This window comes from Spermophilus citellus (genome assembly GCF_964194105.1).
Source record: "Spermophilus citellus genome assembly, chromosome: 1".
Taxonomy (NCBI): domain Eukaryota; kingdom Metazoa; phylum Chordata; class Mammalia; order Rodentia; family Sciuridae; genus Spermophilus; species Spermophilus citellus.
In genome coordinates this window covers 269114308-269140527 of record NC_138182.1, presented here as the reverse complement: position 1 = coordinate 269140527, position 26220 = coordinate 269114308, and the positions used below count along the sequence as shown (strand labels likewise).

General features: G+C 36.1%; 1 protein-coding gene across 2 annotated transcripts in view; it reads right to left on the bottom strand.

The window, feature by feature from the left end:
• Positions 1-26220, bottom strand: part of WDR70 (WD repeat domain 70) — a 335155-nt gene that overhangs the window by 303768 nt on the left and 5167 nt on the right. Inside the window, exons 2-6 of one of the 2 annotated variants that reach the window (XM_081284615.1) lie at positions 18383-18618; positions 18222-18293; positions 14174-14257; positions 6701-6821; positions 1794-2004 (exon numbers count right to left, since the gene is read on the bottom strand). In XM_081284615.1, coding sequence (XP_081140741.1) covers positions 1794-2004; positions 6701-6821; positions 14174-14257; positions 18222-18293; positions 18383-18618 — 724 coding nt within the window. The remainder of the gene's footprint in view (positions 1-1793; positions 2005-6700; positions 6822-14173; positions 14258-18221; positions 18294-18382; positions 18619-26220) is intronic. The other variant, XM_081284616.1, reaches the window with a different exon arrangement.

Below are 26220 nucleotides of genomic sequence, written 5' to 3'. Positions count from 1 at the left end.
ATGCTTTTATTATAAACTGTTTTTTTCAATTCCCTGTTTTACTGTTAAAATAAATGACCTTAATAATAGTAGCAAACATTAATTAAGCACTTTAAATATCAGACACCATACTAAAGATTCTGTATATATACATTCACTCATTCAATAGGTCCACACAATTTGAGTTGATAGTCTTATTTTATAAAAGACAGACACGGAGAGGCTAAGTAATTTGCCAAAAATTACTGTTTTGAGGTAAAAGAGCCCCATTTGGCTACAGAACCTACTCTCTTTTTTTTTTTTAATTTATTTTTTAGTTCTCGGTGGACACAACATCTTTGTTTATATGTGGTGCTGAGGATCGAACCCGGGCCACACGCATGCCAGGCGAGCGCGCTACCGCTTGAGCCACATCCCCAGCTCCAGAACCTACTCTCTTAATGACTACTCTATGTTGCCTCCCTGTATCTATATTTTGCTACTGTTTATTCCCTAAATGACTATTATAGTAGTCCAGTCAAGAGTAAAACCTGGGGCACGGTAATGCACAAATGCATTCCACTATCATGTATAACTAATTAAAACAAACTAAAATTTTTTTTAAATTGCAATTAATAGAATTTATTATTAAAACAAGATTTTTAACGAAATTATCAACTTTTCCTAATTTTATAAAGGCTCACACACATGTGTATACACACACACACACACACACACACACACACACATTGTTTTATGTGATAAAGATTACAAATTTAAATTTAAAGCTTTATTTGGGGGCTGGGGATGTGGCTCAAGTGGTAACGCGCTGGCCTGGCATGCGCAAGGCACTGGGTTGGATCCTCAGCACCACGTAAAAATAAATAAAGATATGTGTCCACCTAAAACAAAAAAAAAAATTAAAAAAAAACTTTATTTGGTCAACTGACAAATTTGGTATAGTGAGTCCATGAACATGAATACTCAAATACCAATTTTGACAAAATTCCTAACAGATTGACAAAAGCTATTTCTTTTCTTATCATTACTATTCATTTCATTTCTTAATTACTACTAAAAATCATTTGTCACAGAGAAAGGAGATATTTGAAAAATCATCTACTCCAAGTGTCAAATATGTACTTTTATCAAGTTTCCTTTCACTATTTGGAGATTATGTATTCTATTTCCACTCTTTGGGGAATTATTCTTAAAACTGTAACTTATACATTGAACTTAAACTAGTATCAAGTTAACTAATAGCTCTACTCTCCTCCAAAATAATTCAAAGATGTCGAAATGAACGAATTCTAATCCCACTCTCCCATCTTCCACTTCATTGTTGATAATTTTAGATCCAATTTAAATCTTCCCCATGCTTTCTTCATTATTTATACTGAATGTATAGATTTAATAAAATGTAATATTAATTTCTTTTTAACACATTATCTCCACTTATTAGTTTTTAGCTGTGTTTCCTTCTTCTAGCATTTTTCAGATTTGTTTTGTTTTGTTTTCTGTTCCTTTATTCTTACTCATGATTAACAGTTTAGCAGGAAATTCATCTCTACACTGTTTTAAAGATGGCGCTCCCTGAAGGGCACAGTGGCGCTTGCCTGTAATCCCAGAGGCTCGGGAGGCTGACAGGAGGATAGTGAGTTCAAAGCCAGCCTCAGCAACATCAAGGTGCTAAGCAACTCAGTGAGACTCTAAATAAAATACAAAATACGGCTGAGGATATGGCTCAGAAGTCGAGTGGCCCTGAGTTCAATCCCTGGTACCAAAAAAAAAATTTAAAAATAAAGATGCCACTCCCATGAATTCTTAAATTATACCTGAATACTTACTTCCTCTTCCCCTTCATCTTCTCCTTCGTCATCATCATCATCTTCTCCTTCTTCATAAAGCGGTGGGGGTAAAGGCCCAAGGATATCTTCCTCCATAAGATTAACTGGTTCTCCTACCATTTTAGGAGGTAAAGGAGGACCAATTAACTCATCAGAAGAAGAATCAGAAGTGTCTTCACTTTCACTGCTACTGGTATCCCTAAAAATTAAGAAAAAAAGAAATGATTTGCCTCTGCTACTATAAAAACTCTACCTCTAAGTATACCGTATTGTTCAGAAAATCCTGCCTTTTTTTATTTTTTTAAAGAATATTTTTAATTGTCGATGGACATAATACCTTTATTTTATTTTTTATTTTTTATGTGGTGCTGAGGATCAAACCCAGGGCCTCACACATGCTAAGTGAGCATTCTACCACTGAGTCACAACCCCAGCCCCCTGCCTCTTCTTTTAACACTTGAGTTTTTCAATTGGTAATTCAAACATTAAATATAGAAATGTTACAATTTAGATCTAGAATGTCACCCAAAGGCTTATGTTGAAGAATTGAAGGTCCCCAATGCAGTAACGTTCAGAGAGGAAGCTTTGGGGAAGTAAATGGATCATGAGGGCTCTGATCTCATCAATAGGTGAATTCACTTATGGATTGATAGATGAATGGGCTATCAGAAGGTGGGGCCCAGTTGGAGGAAGTAGTTCACAGGGGCATGCCTTTAAAGAGTACATCTTGTCCCTGGCCCCTTCCCCACTCTCTTTGCTTCCTGGCCATATGAGTTGAGCGATTTGCTCCGCCATTTCCCTCCCCCATGATTTTCTGTCTCATCATAGGCTCAGAAACAGTGGAGCTAGCTGACCATGAACTAAATCCATGAGGGCCAAAATAAATCTTTCCTGCATTTAAGTTGTTTATGTCAGGTATTCTGTCACTGTAATGAAAATCTAACTAGCACAAACTCAAATATTATTTTTATCTTAAGAAAGTAAAAAAAAAAATTCCTAATTATCTTACCCAAACTTAAGTCAAAGATAACAAGTCACAGCAATTATACATTAGAGGCTCATTAAATCATTGTTACTCATAAAGAGAACAACAAAGAAAAACTATAAAATAATAGAACCATAAGAGTGAAAACCTTTGAGATAACCAATGACTCTATTAACTATATCTGAATTGAATCACTGCCACAGGAGCAAATAAAGCCATTCGTGTAAGAGAGTTAATATAACTCCTAAAATGCTCCAATACAAATCCTAAACAACAAATTATTTCTGAGTAGTAATCCAAGTTTGCCAAACTGCCAACATTTTAAGTTAAAACTAGCAATCTTGGATTCTAAAACACATCTTCACTAAGGCATATACAGATTCCCATTTATTCATTTTTCCCCAGTACTGAGAAGTGAACCCAGAGCTTCACATGCCAGGAAAGCCCTTCCCACTTCTGTTATTTTTGTGAGGCAGGGTTTCACTAAATTGCCAAAGCTGGTCTCAAATTTGCAATCCACCTGCCTCAGCCTCCTGAGTTGCTTACAGATATGCACCACCTCGTTCATCCAGCCATTTTCTTTATTTTTTTTTAAGAGAGAGACAGAGATAATTTTTTAATATTTATTTTTTAGTTTTCAGCAGACACAACATCTTTGTTTGTATGTGGTGCTGAGGATCGAACCCAGGCCGCACGCATGCCAGGCGAGCGTGCTACCACTTGAGCCACATCCCCAGCCCCAGCCATTTTCTTTTAATCTAAAATGTTTTGAGACACTTATGACCACATTTAAGGTCTCTAATCAAACATCTCTAGGCATTTTGAGAGCCACCAATATCCACCATACCTCCATCCCATCTCCAGAGAGATGAGAATTCAGCACTACTTATAGTATCAATTAATCTTTTTTAATCTTTCAAATGTTTTGAAAGATTAAAAGCATCAGAACCTTCTAATAAAGTATCTCAGGTATGTTAGCTCCATGAAAGAAGAAATTTATGTTTTGCTCACTGCTCTTTCTTGCATCTAAGAGATGCTTGACATATAGAAGGTTACTCAACAATTACTGATGGGAAAAATTGGATTTTTCTTTTTATTTTCATCTAGATTCAACACAGGAGGGAATACATTCTCACAAACACATTATCCTTACACAAAGAGCTATAAAACCTCCTTAAAGATTTAAGCTGGCCAGCTCACCATATCCAGCCCCATATGCTTACTTTCTTAATTTAACAGTTTAAGCTTGATTCACCACGAGGGTCTTTGCACTGCAGTTCTCTTTTCCAGGTCACTCTTTCCATAGTTTGTTATATGGCTTCTTTGCCACCATTCAGGCTTCCTCAACTATCACCACCTCAAACAGGCGTCAGAACACAACTTCTCTAAATTTTCACACATCCCCAAGGCACTATTACCTTAATTACCTTACATTTCTAATCTTCATTACATGTATGCTAAATTATCTTATTTGATTGGTTATTTAGTTGTTTATAGTCTGTTGTCCACTCCCTAAAATATCCCACCCCAATATGAGCTCCATTAGAACAGAGTTCTTACCTGACTCACTGCTATATCCCCAGTGCCTAAAACAGTGTCTACTCCACAGACGATGCTTAATGAATAAACTACTGAATGATTCAACAAATATATATTAAGTTATTTACTCTCATCAAATTATCTTCCTTGTGATTAAAGGACAACTTCCAGCTATATGCATTTAGAAGCCACAGAACTTCTTTTTTTTTTTAATATTTTTTTTTAATATTTATTTTTTAGTTCTTGGCGGACACAACATCTTTGTTGGTATGTGGTGCTGAGGATCGAACCCGGGCCGCACGCATGCCAGGCGAGCGCGCTACAGCTTGAGCCACATCCCCAGCCCCCACAGAACTTCTTAATGCAAATTTATTCAAAGCCTCTAGAGCTCTAAACTAAAATGTTGATCCTTAGTACCCATGCTAAGTTAACTAATTCAAAAATAAGCATTAAACTGAGAACTAAAGTTATCTGTGCTGATTTCATGGCTAATTATCCAGCCTTAATACCCACATAAAATCTGGATAAAATGCATTAGGTTTTATGTAGCTTCTAACTCCATTTCTGGTGTTTTGCTTCTAATGTACCCAAATAAAACAAAGTCCATGAAATTATTTCCAAAAATGTCTTTGATAGAAAACAGAATATATTCCATATTTAAAAATATGCCTTGATTTAATGTGGTACCAAAACATAAACTAGAGCATGAGAAATAGCATATATTGGATGAGAAAATAGAGAAGCATCAAATCCTCTTTCACAGAAGACTCTTTTTCTTTTTTCTTTTTTTCTTTTGGCGGGGGATGGTACCAAGGATTGAACTCAGGGGCACTCAACCACTGAGCCACATTCCCAGCCCTATTTTTAGAGACAGGGTCTCACTGAGTTGCTTAGTGCCTTGCCATTGCTGAGGCTGGCTTTGAACTCTTGATCCTTCTGCCTCAGCCTCCCAAGCCACTGGATTACAGGAGTGCCCTCAGCTCTCAGAAGACTTTTTAAGGAGATTTTTAAGTAAGCATTAAATAATGTCTATGGTTATACAATTTCAATTTAGGAACTACATTCATAAACAAAATTGTTTTTCCTACATTTTCTAAGTAACTCAGTGAGACCCTGTCTCTAAGTAAAGTACGAAATAGGGCTGGGGATATGGCTCAGTGGTTAAGTGCTCATGAGTTCAATCTCTAGTACCTCCCCCCCAACTCCACAAAAAAAGGCTGGGATGTTCCTCAGTGATAAATTGTCCCTTGGTTCAATCCCCAGTACCAAAAAATTAAAAGGGAGACTTGGACTTCTAGTCCCATTCTGCTTCCCAATAGACACAAACTCTAGCAAACACCAAGATATAGACTTAAGGTTCTGCTCAAGAGTCTAGACTGAGGTACTAAAGATCTACACCAAAGAATAGGTGAGCAAAAAAATGAAATTATATAGCATGAGTTTTTGCATTTATACTTTTATCCAAGAATAGAAGTAAATCAATTCCATGGTAGATTTTGCCCAGCATATTATATTTAAACAATGAAAAGTTTATGGAACCAATTTGACAATTAATAATATATGTAGGACAGGGGATATAGCTCAGTGATAAAAGGCTTACCTAAAATGCCAAGGCCATGGGTTTGATTCTCAACCATAAAAATATCAATAATAGTAATCTAAACCTTAGGGTTTTTTTATTATTCCACCCAGATTTGGTTTCTATCTATGTTCATACTCTTTAAAGTTCTTAATAATTAGTTTAGTATTAAGCTTCACTTTAAAGTAATTTTTAAAATGCATAGATTTAAACATATCATATGGAATACTTTTTTAAAATCCCATTGAGCTGGATGAAGTGACAAAAGCCTATAATCCCAGCAACTCTGGAAGATAAGGGAGGAGAATCACAAGTTCAAGGCCAGCCTCAGCAACTTAGTAAGGCCCTAAAAAACTTAGTGAGACCCTGTCTCAAAATAAAAAAAATATAAAGAGCTAGGGATGTAGCTCAGTGGCAAAGTGTCTCTGGGTTCAATCTCAAGTACCAAATAAATAAATAAAATCCCACTTATTTCAATAGGACATAGGACTTTTTCATGGCCTAGGAACAGATAATTGCCTCTTATATAATAAGCTTTTTCTTTGAGTGGGATTGAACTCAGGGGTACTCGACTTCTGAGCCATATCCCCAGCCCTATTTTGTATTTTATTTAGAGACAAGTCACACTGAGTTGCTTAACGCATCGCTTTTGCTGAGGCTGGCTTTGAACTCACAATCCACCTGACTCGGCCTCCTATATAAGCTTTTAATATCAGGATCTTTGTCTAAATTGTGTTATGAACACTTAGAAAAATAATAGTTTAATAGAAGCCTTCTGAGAGAATCAGGCACCTGGATAATGATTTTGAGCAATCTCTGGCCATATTTGAGCCTGATGGTGTGGGTTCAATATCTTCACTTTGTCTTCTTAATTCTTTCTCTCTGTTCATTTCTTCTTCTTTTTCTCTTGCTTCTGAAAAGATTATTTTAAGAAATTCCAACAGTTAGACTTCAAAACTTAAAATGTGATTTAGAGTATTACCAACAATAGTAAATTAGCCATGGCACAGCCACGATGGAGAACAGTGATAGTTCCTTAAAAAATTAAACACAGAATTACCACGTGATCCAGCAATTTACTTCTAGAAAAAAATATATTCAGAAAAATTGAAAGCATAATTTTACAAAGGCGTTTGTACATCTATGTTCATAGCACCATTACTCACAACAGCTAAAATGTGGAAGGAACCAAAGTGTCCATCTACAGAAGAAAGGATAAGCAAAATGTGGTATATCCATACAATGGAATATTATTCAAGCCATGAAAAGGAAATTCAAGGATGCAATGCTGAGTGAAACAAATCAAACAAAAAAGAAAGATAAATACTGTATGATACCATTACAAATACTATATGATGCATGAGGTAATACAGAGTAGCTAAAATCAGAGACAAAGGACTTGGGGGGAGGAGGAACGAGAAGTTATTATTTAATAGGTATAAAGTTTTACTTTTATGTGATGAACAGAATCAACAGAGATGAACGGTGTTGATAGTTGCACAAAACTAAAAACTTACAAATTGTTACGATGATCAATTTTATCTTCTATTTTACCACAATAAAGTTAAAAAGAAAAGTTACTAACTAAATGATCAATAGGAAAAAATTGAACAAAATTACTGCATGACAACATAAAATGCAACCAATAAAAACAGATGGAAAATGTAGAAATGTAGAAAATATTAACAGAGTTGCAAAGCAAATTAGCATGTGAATAGTCTATGAACCATGAAGGCACAATATAAAATGATAAAAGAAGGTGATATGTAAAAAAGACTCCAGAGGTGAGATTTTAGGTAATTTACTTGTTACATTTTAAACCAGAAACAGTGCTTTTTTCATTTCTGAATTTCCTACACTGGATTTTTAGTCAAGACTACCTACCAAAATTCTAGAAAATTTTCCCCTTTATTATAGATTTCTAGAGTTGTTTATTTTAAAAAGGAAAAAAATTATTCACAAAATTCAGTTTTTTTCCTCTGGTAATCTCACTTTGCAACTGGAGAGGGTACTTAGGTAGGAAAAAATTATATGGCACACACTTCTAATCTCAGGTACTCAAGAGGCTTGGGCAAGAGGATCACTAGTTGAAGGTCATCCTTAGCAATTTAACAAAATCCTATTTCAAGTTAGAACAAAAAAAAGGGCTGGGATGTAGCTTAGTGGTAGAGTGTTCCAGGATTCAATCCCCAGTACTGAAAAGAAAAAGAATTATATAGTTTGATTCTAAGTTGCTACCTCTCTTAATAACCTGAGATAATCTTTAACATTTTTTTTCCTTTGTTTAATAACAAAATACAATATTGTACATCCAGTTAAGCAGTAGCAAAGGACATTTATTAACTGCAATGTTGTATTCTTTAGTGTCTTGTTGCTGGAATGTGAAAGAAGAGAAACAAAGAGATAACCAGCAAGTATCAACAAGGAACTAGTCTTTCAAGTAGAATCTGGAAGATAAAATCTCTCAGGGAAGAGGCAAGACAAACTATAATTCCAGCTCATGTTGATTTTCTCTGCTATCCACTGAACTGAGATGGGTAAAAAGAGTCAATAATTCTGTATTCTTCTATGGATGAAGCTGAATTTAAAAAAAAAAAAATAGAAGCATAGTATCTAGAATTTAGATTGAGCCAGTTTGGCTCCTACTCTCTTTCTGCTTTCAGTCATCCCTCCAACACTTACACGTTGAGGGGACATTCGTACTCTCAGCTTATCCCATAGGATAAGCTTGGGGCCAATTCTGTCCTTAATAATGAAGATAACGACGCAGAAATTTTATTTGCTAAATTATTAGCCTCATTATCTTTTCCTCGCTAAGAAAATAATTTTCTCCAGATGGGAGGCATCATTATGCACAGGCAAAGCTGGGCCCCTCCCTATAGCTACTACTTTTGGGTAACAATTTGTCTTAAAAAAAAAAAAAAAAAAAAAAAAAAAGGCGAGGTGGGGGGTGGGGGGAGGAGGGCCATGGCTGGGATTGTGGCTCAGCGGTAGAACACTCACTCACCTAGCATGTGCAAGGCACTGGGTTCAATCCTCAACACCACATAAAAATAAAAATATTGTGTCAAACTACAACTTAAACAAAAGATTTAAAAAAAAAATAAAAGCATCCCATATGTATACAACTTTAAGTTAACAGCAAACTATCCAAAACAACTGTCCCTTCTGGACGGATTCACAGAAACTGCAGATTCCGATAAATGTAATTCAGCACCTGAAAATTTCACTATAGTAACTACTTAGTAGGAAGAAATAAGTTAAGATAAAATGTAAAGGAAATAAGATTACTAGAAATATAAGTTAAAACAAATGTTTTCTAATTGTGATATTCTCTTTACCCACAGTACTTAAACCTTGCTGAAATGATTCATTTGGCTTCTTTATATATATATATATATTTTTTTTTTGAGTTGTTGATGTACCTTTAGTTTTTATATATTTATTTATGTGTGGTACTGAGGATTGAACCCAGTGCCTCACACATGCTAGGCAAGCGTTCTGTTTTGCCACTGAGCCACAACCACAACCCCACTTTTGTTAATTTTTAACAACTCACTTGGGGCTGGGGATGTGGCTCAAGTGGTAGCGCGCTCACCTGGCATGCGTGCGGCCTGGGTTCCATCCTCAGCACCACATACAAACTATGATGTTGTGCCCGCCTAAAATTAAAAAATAAACATTAAAAAATTCTCTCTCTCTCACTCTTCTCTTTAAAAAAAAAAAACTCACTGGCCTACCAATTTCATAAAAATTTAATTTAAAATCTGTTTAATGGCAAAATACTAACGAATAAGAAACTAGATGAGACTGTTTCAATTACATTAACTACATTTCTCCATTAAATATTTAGGGAAAATGGGCTGGGGCTGTAGCTCAGTGACAGACTGCTTGCCTAGCACGTGTGAGGCACTAAGTTCGATCCTCAGCACCACATAAAAATAAAGATATTATGCCCATCTAAACTAAATATATATATGTATATATATTTATATATTTTATATATATAAAATAAAGGTATTATGTTCATCTACAACTTCAAAAAATAAATGAAAAAAAATATTTAGGTATGTGGGGCTGGGGTTGTGGCTGAGTGGTAGAGCACTTGCCTCACATGTGTGCATGTGTGAGGCACTGGGTTCAATTCTCAATAGCACATATAAATAAAATGAATAAAATAAAGTTTCCATCAACAACTAAAAGAAATTTTTAAAAAACTTAGGGATGTAACTACTACAGATAAAGCTGTTAGGCACAGTACATATGAAAACAAAGAACAAAGTTGTAGCTTTAGACATTAACAATATGTAAATAAATTTATAATTTATAGTTTTATAAAAATACAAGTGAGGAACAACTATGATACCCAAGAGATATTAAAACAATTCCAAGGAAAAGTAAAACATAACATAGATTCATAAGATGAAGAAGAATTTAGCTGGAGAGGAAAAAAATGTTTCAGGGGAAAATAAAATTCTTCCTAAAGCTTGTCTAATTTCTGAAATTTCTGCAACAATTATCTCTTTTCAGGATCATTAAGTCATCCACTGACATTAGATTCAAATCCTACCTTAAAATAGTTTTTTCCATCAAGTAACAGAAAAAAATTCATAATTCACCCAAAGCATAATCACACCAAAATTAAATATCTGAATAAAAGAAAATTTTTCTTCCCTATTTATTTCCTCATGATTTTTTAAGGGGTCTATGTCTTTCATATCTTATAGCTTTCAGGAACATACAGGACTTATTAAAACAATTTGTATAACTTCCATACATTTCTTAACACATATTTTATTAAGATTTTATAGTAATTCATTCTTTCTACTAGGGCATTTAGAACCAAAACAGTTCACATCCACATACAAAGACAATTACACTTACTATTAAGAGTGTTAAGGTCTTATTGCCCCCCGTGTGAACCAATGCCCAGGTAAAGACCCCAATACTAATCATGAAATTAATAATGCCTATATTTAAATGTGCCAATTTTAAAGTCAAATTGTATGTCAATCCAATTGTCTGGATGTAATTTAATTGCCAAATTGGGCAAACACAAAAATAATGTCTTCCAATGAATAACTTCCCAGACAGTGAAGATTACTACCATATTCCAATAAATTATCCCAAATCACATTTTCCATTTACATACTACAGCTAAGCAGATCTTACAAACAGACATCAATGTAGATTCAGTTGTTAAAATCAGAGGTATAAACAGCAGTCCAAGTCCAAGAACATAATACTAAATCAAGAGAGCTTAATACAATTAACTTGTTAATAAATATTAAGAACAGTCTTGAGACAATTTTTCAGAAATGTAAAAATCTAATGATTCCCTGAAATTTCTCTTAGGTAGAGTACATACATGTTTTATGAAGAAAAATTATAGGATTTAAAAATAAAAATATACTTGACTATTTACAAGATAATATGCCCAACATATTAATAATCCCTTCAAGAACCCCCAAGATAGATCTTATCATATCCACCTAACAGCGAATTTAAGGATCAGATGTTTGACAACCCATCCAGCTTTATTCATCTAGTAGATTGTGGGGCTGAACTTCGAACCTAAATTCTCCAGCTCCATATGCCAAGCTTTTTCCAGTGGATTGTGCCAACCTAAAATATTTTCCAGATAGTCAGGATTTTTTTTAAGTGTAGTATTACAATTGTAAATCAAATTCAATTTCCTCAAATACATACTAAGAACCTATTTTGCTGGGGACTACAAAACTTATATTGCTAAATAAGATATATCTCCCTGTTCAAAGCTTTTTTTTTTTTTTAAGTTGTAGATGGACACAATACCCTTTTTTGTTTATTTATTTTTAATGTAGTGCTAAGGATTGAACCCAGTGCCTCACACATGCTAGGCAAGCGCTCTACCACTGAGCCACAATCCCAGCCCTGTTCAAAGCATTTTGTATGACATACATAAAGAACTAAATACAATATACCAAAATTTTGACAGTATAAGCATTCATAAAAATGTTTATAAATGCTTGAAATGTTTGTAAATATATCTCAGAGAACATACCTTTGTATCTGATATTAAAATTGATTTTTTAGATGTGATAATAGCATGTGATATACAATATGAAATATATTTGATCTTTGTCCCCATATCCAACCACAGAGCTCCTAAAATCTTAAGAATTTCCTGAGTTGTCCGAACTGTCTTTTGTTATTCATTAGGAGCCCCTTTTGATCACACCAGTTTAAGTTGAGGTAAATTACTGTAGGTCCCCTAGACAGTCTCAGGATAGAACTACTCTGGGAAAAAAAGGGGGTTGGCTAGAGATAAGTTCTATAAAACCTCTTGAAAACTATAGTTGAACTTCAAGGTTACTGAACATGTGGAAGAGCTTAGGGATTGGTGTACCCTGAATCTACCCAAACCCATACCTTGCCCACTACATCACTTCACCTGGCTGTTCATCTCTATACATTAGAATATCCTTTATAAACCAGTAAATATTAAGTAAAGTGTTTCCCTAAGCTCTGAAAGCTGTCCTAGAAAACTATCAAGTACAGCAGGTGGGGGTCATGAGAATGCCATTTTATAGTCAGTGGATCAGAGACACAGGTCACAATCTGGGACCAGCAATTAACATCTGAAGTGGTAGCAGTACTGTGGAGGTTTCCAGGTAAGTAGTTTCAGAAATGAATTGAGTTGCTAAAAACCCAGTTGGTGTTCATATAAGAACTGCTTGATGCCAGAGGAAAAACTCCCACACATTTGGTGTTAGACATGAAGTATGTGAGAAAAGGAAAAACAGTTTGGTTTTTCCTAGCTTTTATAAAGTACTTTGGTTAAGGGCTGGGGTTGTGGCTCAGTGGTAGAGCACTTGCCTAGCATGTGTGAGGCACTGGGTTTGATTCTCAGCACCGTGTATTAATAAATAAAAAATAAAGGTCCATTCATAACTAAAAAAAAATATTCTGGTTTTTTAAAAGGATCCTTATTGCTTTATGATACATGCTTAAATATTTATAGATAAAACAGTATGTCTAGGATTTGCCTCAAAGTAATTAGAGAAAGGAAGCAAATGGAACAGTAGCTTGCTTTATTTGTTTATTTATTTATTTATTCTTTTTGGACTGGGGATTAAACCCAGGGGTGCTTTATCACTAAGCTGTATCCCCAGACCTTTTTTATTTTGGGGGGGGGAAACAGGGTCTCGCTAAGTTGCTGATGATCTCGTTGAGTCTTGCCTTGAATTTGCGATCCTCTTTCTTAGTCTCCCAAATCACTGAGTTTACAAGCCTGTGCCATCAAGCCCAACAATGAATTGTTAGAGTAGTTAAAATCTGAGTGATAGGTAAATGGTAGTTCACTACTGTATGTGTAATTTGAAATTTCACATAATGAAGATTAAAAACCAAATAGTGTATGTACATAGCTGCCTTTTTAACTCTCACACACACACACACACACACACACACACACACACAATTTTCTTCCAAAAACCAGAAATATTTTGTTTCAAGCTCACAATCTAAATGTTAGATATTGCTACTAAACCATTTATCACTTTTAAACCAACAATGACAAGGACGATAACAATATTCATTTAAATTGAATTTTTTGAGGAGTCCTGTCTGTCTGATTGCTAGCCCCTTCTCTAGTGTAAGAATGAGCTGAATCAGATCCAAAGAAAGCAGAGGAGTCAGTCTTCTCCGAAAACTCTGAGGTGGTACCTAGAACTGCCAACCATCTGGTATCAAACCAGTCTGGAAATTAAGGCCTTCATTAAATGTCTGATACAACTCATTAAAGCAGGGATTCAACAGCAGCAGCCACATTCACTGTATTCTCAATTTTCTATACTGTCTGGGTCAACAGTCAGTGGTGTAAACAGCTCTGAGAGCCACCTCTGGCCCAGCCTTCCAAATACTGGTTCCGCTGTAAGCAGGAAAGAAAAAAATGAAATGAGAGTCAGACAGAGATGGGAGGAGAGGTAATAAAGAAACTGCTATTCTGATTCCTATAAATTAATTGAGAATCCTTATTTGTTCACAGAACACACTTTAAAAGATTTTAGAATGCAGACCTTCTTATCCTATTTAGGTGCAGCTTTTACCATGTTTAAAAAGAAAAAAGAATTCAAGTTCTGCTTGTAAAAAAGAACCAGCACATATGGTCCTTAAACAACTTTGAAAATATTTTTCTGTCTTTTAACTGTCAAAATAGTCTTGCTAAGTACATATAGTATTTAAACCAATAAAAGGAAAAGGACAAATATCTGAACTTCTTACCCAGTGTCTTCCGACTTCTTTCCACAGCTGTTCTTCGAGTTTGCTCAAACATAGCTTCCAAGTCAAATGTGCGAGCTTTTTTTCCTAAAACAGGAGCAAATGACAGACTATGACTTTCTTTTAATAAGCTGGCCAAACTTCAGGTATTTAATAATTACTGGCTGATCAATAACCACTTAGGCTGTTTACTTTCTATCAAGACTCCAAAATAAGAAGAAAAAAATCAAGGAAAAAGGAATTTAGATTACAGAGAATTTTTTTTAATTTAACATTTTACTTTATTTTATTTATTAAATGTGGTGTGCTGAGAATCAAACCCAGTGCCTCACCAGTACTAGGCAAGTGCTCTGAGCTACAGCCCTACAGAGACTTTTTAATGGTAACCTCAAATACTAGGTATAGGTTGAATATCGCTTATCCAATGCTTAGAACCACAAGCATTTCAGATTTGGGGCTTTTTCAAATTTTGGAATATGTGCACAGATTTTACTGGTTAAGCATCCGTAATTCAAAATCCAAAACTTTTTGCACACTGTCATAATGTTCAAAAGGTTTGAATTGCAGATGTTTCAATTAGGAATGCTCAACCTGTAACATTAAATGGCCAACTTCCTTATACTTCCCTAATTTATCTGGATCCTTAACCATGGTGTGTTGAGCGGAATGGAGAATGTCCACACCTTAATCTCTAGAACATGAGAAACTATTCCAAGTGCATGGAAAAGGGATTTTTCAGATATAATTAGATTACAGGCTTTAAAATAGGGAGACTTTTCTAGTCAGTCCATTTTAATCACAAAGCCCTAAAAAGCAAAGATGAAAAACAGATATGTTTTTCAAAGAGATTCAAAAGCAGGAGAAGGGCTCAAGGCACTGAAGTTGGCTTGAAGACAAAAGGACAACATTGAAGAGAACTCCATGTATGCTAAGGAGGTAAGAGACAGCCAAACAGAAAGGCTGCAAGGAACTGTATTGAGCATGGATGCAGATTTTTCTGACACACACCAGATCCTCCTGATGAGAGAACAGGCGTCCCAACACCACACTTCTGCCTTGACACCAGAGCAGAGAAAGCAGCACAGCTCACCTGAACTTCTGACTGATAAAACAACACCATTAATTATCGCCTAGTTCTAAGATGCTAAATTTGTGGTAATTTGTTACAGCAGGAAAAAAAATATATAATTACTAACTATATTTTTAAGCATATTATCTTAAACATAGTATTAAAACTCCCAAAGAACCAAACACTAAATGTGAAATGTAAAGCTGTAGAAATGGGGATAATCCCCATAACTTTCCCCTACTTGGCATAAACATCTGGACCATTCCTCTCACTCTTGAGTAAAGGAATGTAATACTGGATTGTAGAATTTATTAACAATGTAATAATGAACACAACCAAAAGCCTTCAGGTTAAATCCTCAAACATTGGCCCTTAGTGCATCTGCAGTCCCAGCTACTTCCAGAGGTTAAGGCTAGAGAAATATTTAAACTAAAGAGTTCAGTCCCAAATAGGGCAACATAATGAGACCATGCCCATCTTTTAAAAAAATGGCCCCCAATGTGTAAGTCCCATGTTTTATTATTAGCAATACAATCAATTCATAATGGTGAAAAATAGGACACCAAAAATTTGAGAGTTTAAAGAAATTATGAAGAATCTCAATGTTTGAATGAACCACATGTTCATTTTAAAACACAAAGTAATTTTAAAACACAAAGTAAAAAGAATAAACATTTTTCACATATCACTTTTTAAAATGATAATTCGTATTCTGCATTGGTAGGGTATCATAAGAATGGCATTCCTACTATAAACTGCTGACTTTGGTATATATTAAAACACCCTTTCTGAAGGGCATTATGGCAGTAACTATCAAGCAGCTTTTAAAAATGCATACAATTTTTTAGATACTTTTTAATATTTACATTGTAAAAAAGAAAGTTGCCCTTCTTTTAGAAATCTACTCTATAGAAATACACATGAAAAGCCTTATAGAAAAAAGAAAAGTGTTATTCATAAAAAATGTTCTTTTAGCCTTATTTTTAAAAAATTTAAATTACAAACCATGTAAGGGAAAGTTAAAAATATTACACATTATAGCACTATTAGTATATTATCCACTCATTCAAAATCGTGTTTTGGGACAGCAGTATAACTCAGTAGTAGAACATGTGTTTAGCATATATGAAGCCCTTGATTTAATCCCAGCACTACAAAAAAAAAAAAAAAAAAAAAAATCATGTTTTGGAAGAACATTTTACAATACAGGAATCCTCAAAATATTGTCTTTTGTAATATTATAAATTGTTGGGTACAATAGTGCATGCTTGTAATCTCAGCAACTTGGGAGGCTGGGGCAAGAGGATCTAAAGTTTGAGGCCAGCCTCAGCAACTTAGAAAGACCTGTCTCAAAATAAAAGATAAAAAGGACTAGGGGGCTAGGGTTGTGGCTCAGCAGTAGACTACTTGCCTAGCATGTGTGAGGCACTGGGTTCAATCCTCAGCACCATATAAATATAAAGAAATAAAGTATTGTGTCCGTCTACAACTAAAAATATTTAGAAAAAAAAAAGGACTGGGATGTAGCTCAGTGGTAAGCATCCCTGGGTTCAATCCCCAGTACATAATAATAATAATATTAATAATATAAATTTACACATAAGTATATTAATTTTCTTAATACAGAAAAAGTGAGAAGTTTTGTTTTGATTTTTAGATCATGAGTGATTTTACTTCATTCCTTGTGATTTACTGTGTTCTCTAGATTTTTCTGCTATTAATAAGTATTGTTTTTGAAATTAGGGGGGAGGGTTTTAAAATTTTTAAAAAAAAGATCTGAAATGAAAATAAATATTGTAGTTACCTATTTGTTGATCTGTGTTCACCAGAAGATAGTAAACATATGGCTGAAGACATGAACTGAATAAATGAATTAAATACATTAGCCTGACATTTGTTCCCAGCAAAACTGGGATGGAAAAACAATTTACATTTGATTTTTACTGAGGGCAATGCTTTTAACCGATGACTACATCTTTTTGAGACCCTTTTCTTTACCCCATAATGTGCCATAACTAGGGTCCACACAAAGATTGAAATAAAGATTCTGGAGGAAAAAGAAGCAAAAGGGACCGAACAGGGGCTGGGGCTCCATGGCAGAGTGCTTGCCTAGCACGTGTGAGGCACTGGGTTCGATCCTTAGCACGGTATACAAAAATAAGCACATAAAATAAAGGCATGCTATCCATCTACAACTACTAAAAAAAATTTTTTTTAAAGGGACGACACAGGGCTAGGGTTGTGGCTCAGTGGTAGAGCACTTGCCTAGCATGCGTGAGACACTGGGTTGGATCCTCAGCACCACATAAAAATAAAATAAAGGTACGTGTCCACCTACAACTAACAAGTAAATGTTAAAAAATATTTTTATTGGTTGTTCAAAACATTACAAAGCTCTTGACATATCATATTTCATACATTATTAAAAAAAAATTTTAACAAAAGGGGGATCGAGAGGCTGGGGTAGTGGCTCAGTGGTAGCGCGCTCGCCTAGCATGCGTGAGGCACTGGGTTCGGTCCTCAGCACCACATAAAAACAAAATAATGTGTCCGCCTAAAACTAAAGATACATAAATAAATAAATGTTTTTAAAAAGGGGGGATCGAACAACAATTATAATATTATCTAATGACTCCCCCCGCCCTTTTTTTTTTCCAAAAAGGCCATTTCTTAGCTCTGTTTCAGGACGCAAAGAGACAACTCCTTCCACCAACATATGTTCTCCTCTGAGTAAGTCCCAAAAGCTGTACCTTTCTTTCAAGACTTGTCGGTAAGTGTCGTGTGCACTGGTCCCAACAGAAGGGAAGGGTAGAAGACGAAAGAGGAAAATGTCGAGAAACTAGAGAGTCTACGCTAAAGCTAAAAGGAGTTGGCACGCCACAAAGTGCAACGCAGAAGTGACAACTCGGCCTTCTCTCCCGACCTTCAGTTCTTAAATCCTCTGCAAAAGGAGACGGGGCTCTGCCCCGGCCATTCACTCACCGAACCCCGTGAAGCCCATGGTAACTGCCAGCTCTGGGTCGGGTCCCGACGCGTCTGAGCCTGTCACTGTGGCTAGAAAAAGGAGAGGAGCTCCCGTTAGTGCGGCGCCCGGCACCAGGGACAGCACGCCCACCCACCCCGGCTCGCCTTGCCGAACGCACCTTCGCTGGGCCCCGAGCGCTCCATGGCAAGCCGCACAGAGAAACGTCCTGCAGCTGCAACCCACACCGGTGCCGCACTCAGCCTGCAACCGCGGAGGAAGTCTCGCCTCGGAGTGTCAGCGATGCCGCAACGCCAAGAGCGGCGCCTTCCGCAAAGGCAAGGAGGCTTTCCGAACAGCGCCGCCCTAGCGGGAGGGCGGGGAAGCACCGCTCGAGCGGCCAGCCAGCTCAGTCCACTGGTGGGAAAAATGATTTCGAATTTCTCTAAAACCCATGACTCTTTTTTCTTTTTTCTTTTTTTTTCCTCCCCGACTACTGGAGATTGAACCCAGGAGTGCTCTACCTTTGAGCTACATCGCAGCCTTTTTTATTTTATCAATGAGACATGGTCTCATTGAGTTGCCAGGCTGGTCTCCAGCTTGTGATCCTTCTGCCTCAGTCTCCAGAGTGACTGTGATTACTGAAGTGTGCCACTAACCCGGGCAAAACCGTTGACTTCTTCAGATGAGTTCGCTGCCCAGATGAAAATCCTCACAGAATATAAAAAGAAGTCAAAAATCTCCTGTTCTTTGTGTTTTAGCCTTCTTTATGACAAAATTCCCACAGTTCTCTAATTTTAAATATTTCTTAAGGAAGAAAGGAGTACTATCTCCTCCATTACCCAAGAGTACTCAAAAGAAATTAAAAAAAAAAAAAAAAAAAAAAACCCGCCTGACTATGAGTTGTCAGAAAACGCTCTCAAGCTCCTGACCTTAGTCAAGCTTAATGCTTGTTTACAGAGCAGAGCAAGGGTCCCAAAATGATTTTTGCGTATATTTATTGTATTTCCAATTCCCATTGGCTTTGATTTCTTTACAATTTGACTCCCTATCCATACTATGAATTAACGGTATATTATTTATCCTTATATTTCTGGAATATACTAAAGCTGTGTGTACTCCTAATAAATTGTTGAATGAAAATTCATTCATAAAGGTACTCATTAGCCCCACTTGAGTCTCCTAACTCAGATTATGCTTTATCTGTACACACTAAATGATAATGATCAAGCCTAATATAATTTCCATTGTTCTTAGAATAAATATAAAAATTATTAACATGGGGGCTGAGGATGTACCTCAGGGGTAGAGCCCCTACTTAGCATGAACAAGGGCCTGAGTTTGATCCCCAGCACCAAAAAAAAGTTATTATCTTGGCCTCCAAAACTTTCCTGCATTTCTGACTTCATTTTTTACTATTTTCCACCACATCAGCCTTCTTTTAGTTCTATATGCAGTCTCAAAACACAGTGCATATATAATTTGAAACAAAGTAGGGCTTCATCTAGAGATTACTTAACTCAATGTGAACTTCAATAAATCAGGCTAATTCATTTTGCTTTTATAAAAATAAGTTTCATAATGCCAAGCCTGAGTACAGCTATGCAAGCATCAGTTACTTAAACAGAACTTTGTGAATACAGTTTGTTATTAATCCACACCCTTACCTATAAATAGCTATTTCAGTTTAGTAGTCAAGGGTGGTAGGTGAAGCATTGAGATGATATATAAAATTTTAGACTACAAAGTACTAGAGGAAAAAGAGAAAGGGAAGAGAGGTATCAATCAGTAGGAACAGCTATTCATGATCATTAGAGAAAAGTCACAAGAAGATGTATTTGCTTTTGATAAAGAATACAGGCTCCGTGGTGCACACCTGTAATCCCAAAGGCTCAGGAGCCTGAGGCAGGAGGATCATGAGTTCAAAGCCAGCCTCAGCAACAGGGAGGTGCTAAGCAACTCAGTGAGACCCTATCTCTAAATAAAATACAAAATAGGTCTGTGGATGTGGTTCAGTGGTTGAGTGGCCCTGAGTTCAATCCTGGATATACAAAAAAAGAAAGAAAGAAAAAGGCAATAATTGCACTAGCAGTGACTTCTACATTAAAGTATTTATTTGTGTGAAACAAATTCATAAATCATAACTTTTAAGTGTAACAGGGCAAATTTATTTTCTTGGAGCAAATGAACTTAATTTATATATTAATCAAATATTTAAGAGGTAATATAGTGTTACATAGATGAGTTCAATAACCACAATGTCTAGGTTTAAATCCTGTTTGTTTTGTTTTCAATACTGGGGATCTAATGCAGGGCTCTGGCATGTCAGGCAAGTACTCCACCATTGATTTATATCCTCAAGTCCTTTTTATTTTAAGATGGCACCTTGCTAAATTGCCCAGACTCACCTTGAACTTGGGATCCTCTGCTTCACCCTCCCAAGTAGTTGAGATTATGTAGGTGCACCACCATGCCTGGTTTTGATTAAATAATTTGGGGTGAGTTGGCCTCTATGTACTTCAGTTTATTCATCTGTTAGGTAGATAACAATAGCACTCATCACATTACAGTTTTTTTCTGGTGATTGAACGAGTTAATCCTCATAAAAGAATTAGAATAATGTCTGGGATATATTACACACTCAGACACAAAGCATTACAATTCCCATTCTAATAAAGAGATTTTTTTAAAACCTAAATACCTATCAGAAGCTTAATCAGATTCAGTCAACTTAAAATCAAAAATAAAGGAAGCTACTTGAGCAGTGATTTCAGTGTGAGCTGAAGACCTGCTTAAGGATGTCCATGAGATGAAAACTATTTTCATAAAAATGCGAAGATATCATTTACTTTTTTCACTCCATTGACATTTTCACTGATGGTGATATTAAAAAATAAAGTGAGACACATTTAAATATGATAATTTATTTCAGCAAACAATGATTCATAAATTGGGGGGCAGGAGACCACAAGCCCTTCAGGTCTTTGCCCAAGGGGCACAAGGGAAAGGCTTTTATGGGAGAGAACACGAGACTAGAGCGCAGAAAATATTTGACTTGTTAAACTGGAGCAGTAGCCTTATTTGAATCATTCTAATGAAAAGTCTCATTTAAGAAGAAGATTAACATTAAACAGGGACGTGAGGTGGGAGGGAAAGGGAGAGAGAAGGGAAATTGCATGGAAATGGAAGGAGACCCTCACTGTTATACAAAATTACATATAAGAGGAAGTGAGGGGAAAGGGAAAAAAAACAAGGGGGAGAAATGAATTATAGTAGATGGGGTAGAGAGAGAAGAGGGGAGGGGAGGGGAGGGGGGATAGTAGAGGATAGGAAAGGCAGCAGAACACATCAGACATTAGTATGGCAATATGTAAAACAGTGGATGTGTAACCGATGTGATTCTGCAATCTGTATACGGGGTAAAAATGGGAGTTCATAACCCACTTGAATCAAATGTATGAAATATGATATGTCAAGAGCTTTGTAATGTTTTGAACAACCAATAAAAAAATGAAAAAAATAAATTAAAAAAAGCATACCCTGAAAGTAAAATAAAATGTAAAACATAATATGGAAATTAGTGGAAATAGTAGAATAAGGATCTCCGGAAATCTGTTCCTCCATAAAAGCAATGAGAATATTGTTAAAAAACATTGTCAGAATCAACTGTTTCAGAACTCTGAAATTAACCAAAGAGTTGCAACAATAAAGGATCAATTATTAAAAAAAAAAGAAAAGAAAAGTCTCATTTAAATTTTAGTTGGCAATTTGTGATTACTTAAGCTTAAGAGGTCTCTAGTTTGGAGTCAGTTGAGTTTTGCTTTGTGAACATAAGAACTCAGGGAAGTCAAACTACCTCAGTCTAGTGGCCTTTTCTTTTTTCAACAGCAATATCTTTTTATTTTTATATTGTAGTTGTAGATGGACAGTATGCCTTTTTTTATTTTTTTTTAATGTGGTGCTAGGGACTGAACCCAGTGCCTTATACATGCTAGGCAAGCACTCTGTCACTGAGCCACAGGCCCAGCTCCAGTCTAGTGGTCTTCTAATTAATAATTTTAAAGGTGGGTAAAACTACTAGATCCATAACATAAATCAAGGGAGTGGCAAGCAAAATGCTGTAGTAGTCACTGTATTTTTTGTTACATATCTACTATAAACGAAACCAGTTTCCCTTAATAACGTGCTTAATAAAGAATAAGCATTAATTTTATTAAATCTTTATGCTTGAGTGTATGTCTGTCTAATACTTAGGTGGTAAAACATAGAACATGACTAAGACATCAAAATATGATGGTCCTCTAAGAAGAAAATCACTTGTATTTGGGTTGTTAGAATTTTAATGAACCACCATTTTTGCCTGATATGGTGACTCACAAAGTATAGTTATTCAGATATACGTATTTAGGAAATATTTTCTCCAGAATTAATGAAATGAGTTTGTCAATTCAAGGAAAATGACTGTACTTGTAACCAACAGAATTAGAATTCTCAAGAGAAAACTGGAAACTTCAAAAACTCAATAGCCACAAAAGATCACGAGAGAAGAAAAGAAAAGAAAACTCAATAGCTCCCTTCAGTTTGACAGTTTCCAAAACTTTTTTTTTTTTAATATTGGGGATTCAACCAGTGTTGTTTTGTTGTTGTTGTTTTTGTTTGTTTGTTTGTTTGTTTTTGTACTGGGGACTCCCCCAGTGTTTTTAATTTTTATTTTGAGACAAGATCTCTCAAAGTTCAGACTGTTCTCAAACTTGCAATCCTCCTGCCTCATTCTCCTGAGTCACTGGGATTAGACATAGCACCACAACTAGCCTTAATTTTTTTTGTATAAGATAGGTAATGATATTAACATGATAACTTTTTCTTTTGGTTAATTAAATATGTCAACATTGGAAGTTCTGCAGAACTCAGTGAACCAATATTTCCCAAGTAATCAGCACATAATATACAGAATCAAGTGGGGATAAAACATCAATTCAAAGTACAAGACAGACCAGTGGATTTTAATTTAACTAAGAACAAAAAGAACTCACTGGGGCTGGGGTTGTGGCTCAGTGTTAAGGCACTGGGTTCAATTCTTAGCACTGCATATAAATAAATAAATAAAGTCCATCAACATCTAAAAATACATATTTTTAAAACTGCTAAAAGTGTTTTAAAAAAAAGAAACTCACTGATGGGAGCGAGGGAGGGTGTATGTCACTGACAGTTTCAAATTCCACATCGCAGCTAATCTTTAAGAAACTACCACTTGTAAAGTCTGGTGCAGGGGCTGGGGATGTGGCTCAAGTGGTAGTGCGCTGGCCTGGAATGCCTGAGGCCCAGGTTCGATCCTCAGCACCACATACAAACAAAGATGTTGTGCCCGCTGAAAACTAAAAAATAAAGATTAAAAAATTCAAAAAAAAAAAAGTCTGATCCAGTGCCAAAGAATATTCACAAGTGTCTAAAGGGCTATTAAAATCCTTCTTTTTTGGGCTGGGGATATGGCTCAAGAGGTAGCGCGCTTGCCTGGCATGTGTGCGGCCCAGGTTCGATCCTCAGCACCACATACAAAGATGTTGTGTCTGCCAAAAACTAAAATGTAAATAAATAAATAAATATTAAAATTCTCTCTCTAAAAAAAAAACTTCTTTTTCCAGTTATATAATTGAAACCAGCTTTTCTTCAGCTAAACATATCTCAACCTATTGACAGCAGATGCAGACATGAGAATCCAGCTGTCTTGTCTTGTTAAGCCAAATATTAAAGACATCTGTAAAAATGTGAAATAATTCTGTTCTTCTTACAAGTGTTTTAGTTTTTAAAAGTACAATGATTTCTCATAAAATATATATTATTTATATTAACATGGATTTGGTCTCTTATACTTTTAAATGAATTTTAATTTTTAAATTTTCTTTCTGTGTTATTAACAAGTATAAATAAATATAACCCATACAAAACAGAGTTTCCTTGGAATCCTGAATAGTTTTTAAGGTAATAAAGAGATCCTGAAGCCAACAAGTTTTGGAATCTCTGTTATAGAAAGGAGGTCAGCATAGCAAACTTTTCCTGTAAAAGGCTGAAACTTAGGTATTTCAGACTTTGCAGTCTTGGATGTGTGGACTCAATTCAGCAATTATAGCGGGAAAGCTGGCATAGACAATATGTAAACATTAAACATTATATTACCCCTTAGGACCATTGTTTCTATGGGAAGTATTAGACCAATATTGCTAGATTATCCAATTTGAAAATTCTCAATAGCCTATTTTGTGTCAAATTAAAAACTGGCTCCAGGGACTGGGGGTATAGCTCAGTTGGTACAGTGCTTGCCTCTCATGCACAAAGCCCTGGGTTCAATCCCCAGCACCATTTAAAAAAAAACAAAAAACAAAAAAAAACAAAAAAAAAACAAAAAAACAAGCTCCAGGCCAAACAATCACATTTCAATCTAAGATCCACCAAATATAAGTAAGTTGACAACTGGAGAACCAACTGCCCATTTATGTATCAGTAATAAATATTCTGATTACCCCACCCACCCCATTTTATTTTCCATTTTCTCAGTTACCCAGTGGTCAACCACAGTCCAAAAATACTAAATTGAAGGTCGGTGCCCTGAGAAAACTTTGGTCTAGGGTCCAGGCCAAGGCCTGCTTCTGTGGAAGTATTCACCATGTTGCTGCCTGTCCTTGCTCCACACCATCATCATTCTGGCACTCATCTCCAGCCTCCTGGACTGGTTCCATTTTCTGTTCTGAAAGGAGGAGATAGAGATGACCCTGATGGGGCTGCAGTACTCAGGCAAGAGCACCTTCATCAATATCATCATGAAGCGCCCACCTCCAGATAACTCTAAGGCCTGTTCTTTCAGAATCAGACTTTTACCGGGAATCCTTGGCCGACCCAAAACATCCCTAAAAGGGAATCCCAAACTGCTTGCCATATGTCACCCTCTCTCAATCTGAAGCACCAGAGCAGTCATTGCCCATTTCCCTTATTCAGAGCGGGGAATGAGACTGGGGCAAAGGACAGATAGCTGATTATCAAAGACAAGGCAATAAATAGATAGCACTTCCCCAACAATGGATTGCTAACACTTCTGGGGAAAGGGAAGAATCACACTTTCAACGCAAGCAATCACCCCCTGGACAGTTCTTTTTCTGCCTTTTGGTCAGCAGGCACTAGAAGAAAGGAAGCCTAAAAACTATAAGGGGGTAAGATACCCCCACTCCCACAGGGCATGAGCTCTGGGTCCCCTATTCTCCAGGTCTCCAGAGAAGTGCCCCCCATCTCCTGTCTCTTAAATAAAATTTACTTTTTACTCTTTCCTTGGCATTTCTTGGATGTTTAATCTTCAACACCAGAGGAATGAGGACCCAATCCTGATTTTTCAGACCTGTATCACAACCATACATCTAACTATTCATCCTTCCTGTCTTTCATCCATCAATGCCTCCACCTACTTGCTTATCTGTCCATCCATCTATTTGTCCATCCATCCATCCACCCACTCAATCAGCAAAAACAAACAACAACAACAACAAAGAACCATCAACCTACATTAAGTGAAAAACTTCTACGTGTTAAGTTCTGTACTAGGGCATCCAAAATTAAATAAGATCCAGTCCCTGTTCTCACTTAAGATAGTTCATAGGCCAGGAGAAGTGCTTATAGCATAGAAGTTTGGACATGTGTGGGGCTTTGATGTTTATCATAGCCCTTGGTTCAGTGTGGTTTGTGTCCTTATAAGGAGAAGCACAAGCTTCATTCAATATGACTTGCTTTATTATATGATTATCTTTCCTCCTATTTAGTTGATTCTAGTGAAACATTTTAATTCCCTTACCTCTCACTTTGGGTATGCTCTATTGGTATTTCTTTGTAGTTCCCATGGGGGTTAAATTTAATGTCAGAAAGAGATGTCACTCTGGTGTGAATCTACAGCAACTTGACTTCAGTAGTGTACAGATGTGGCTGCTGTGCCTCTCCAACCCTTCCCCTTCGGTTACTGATGTTACAGTGCTATATATG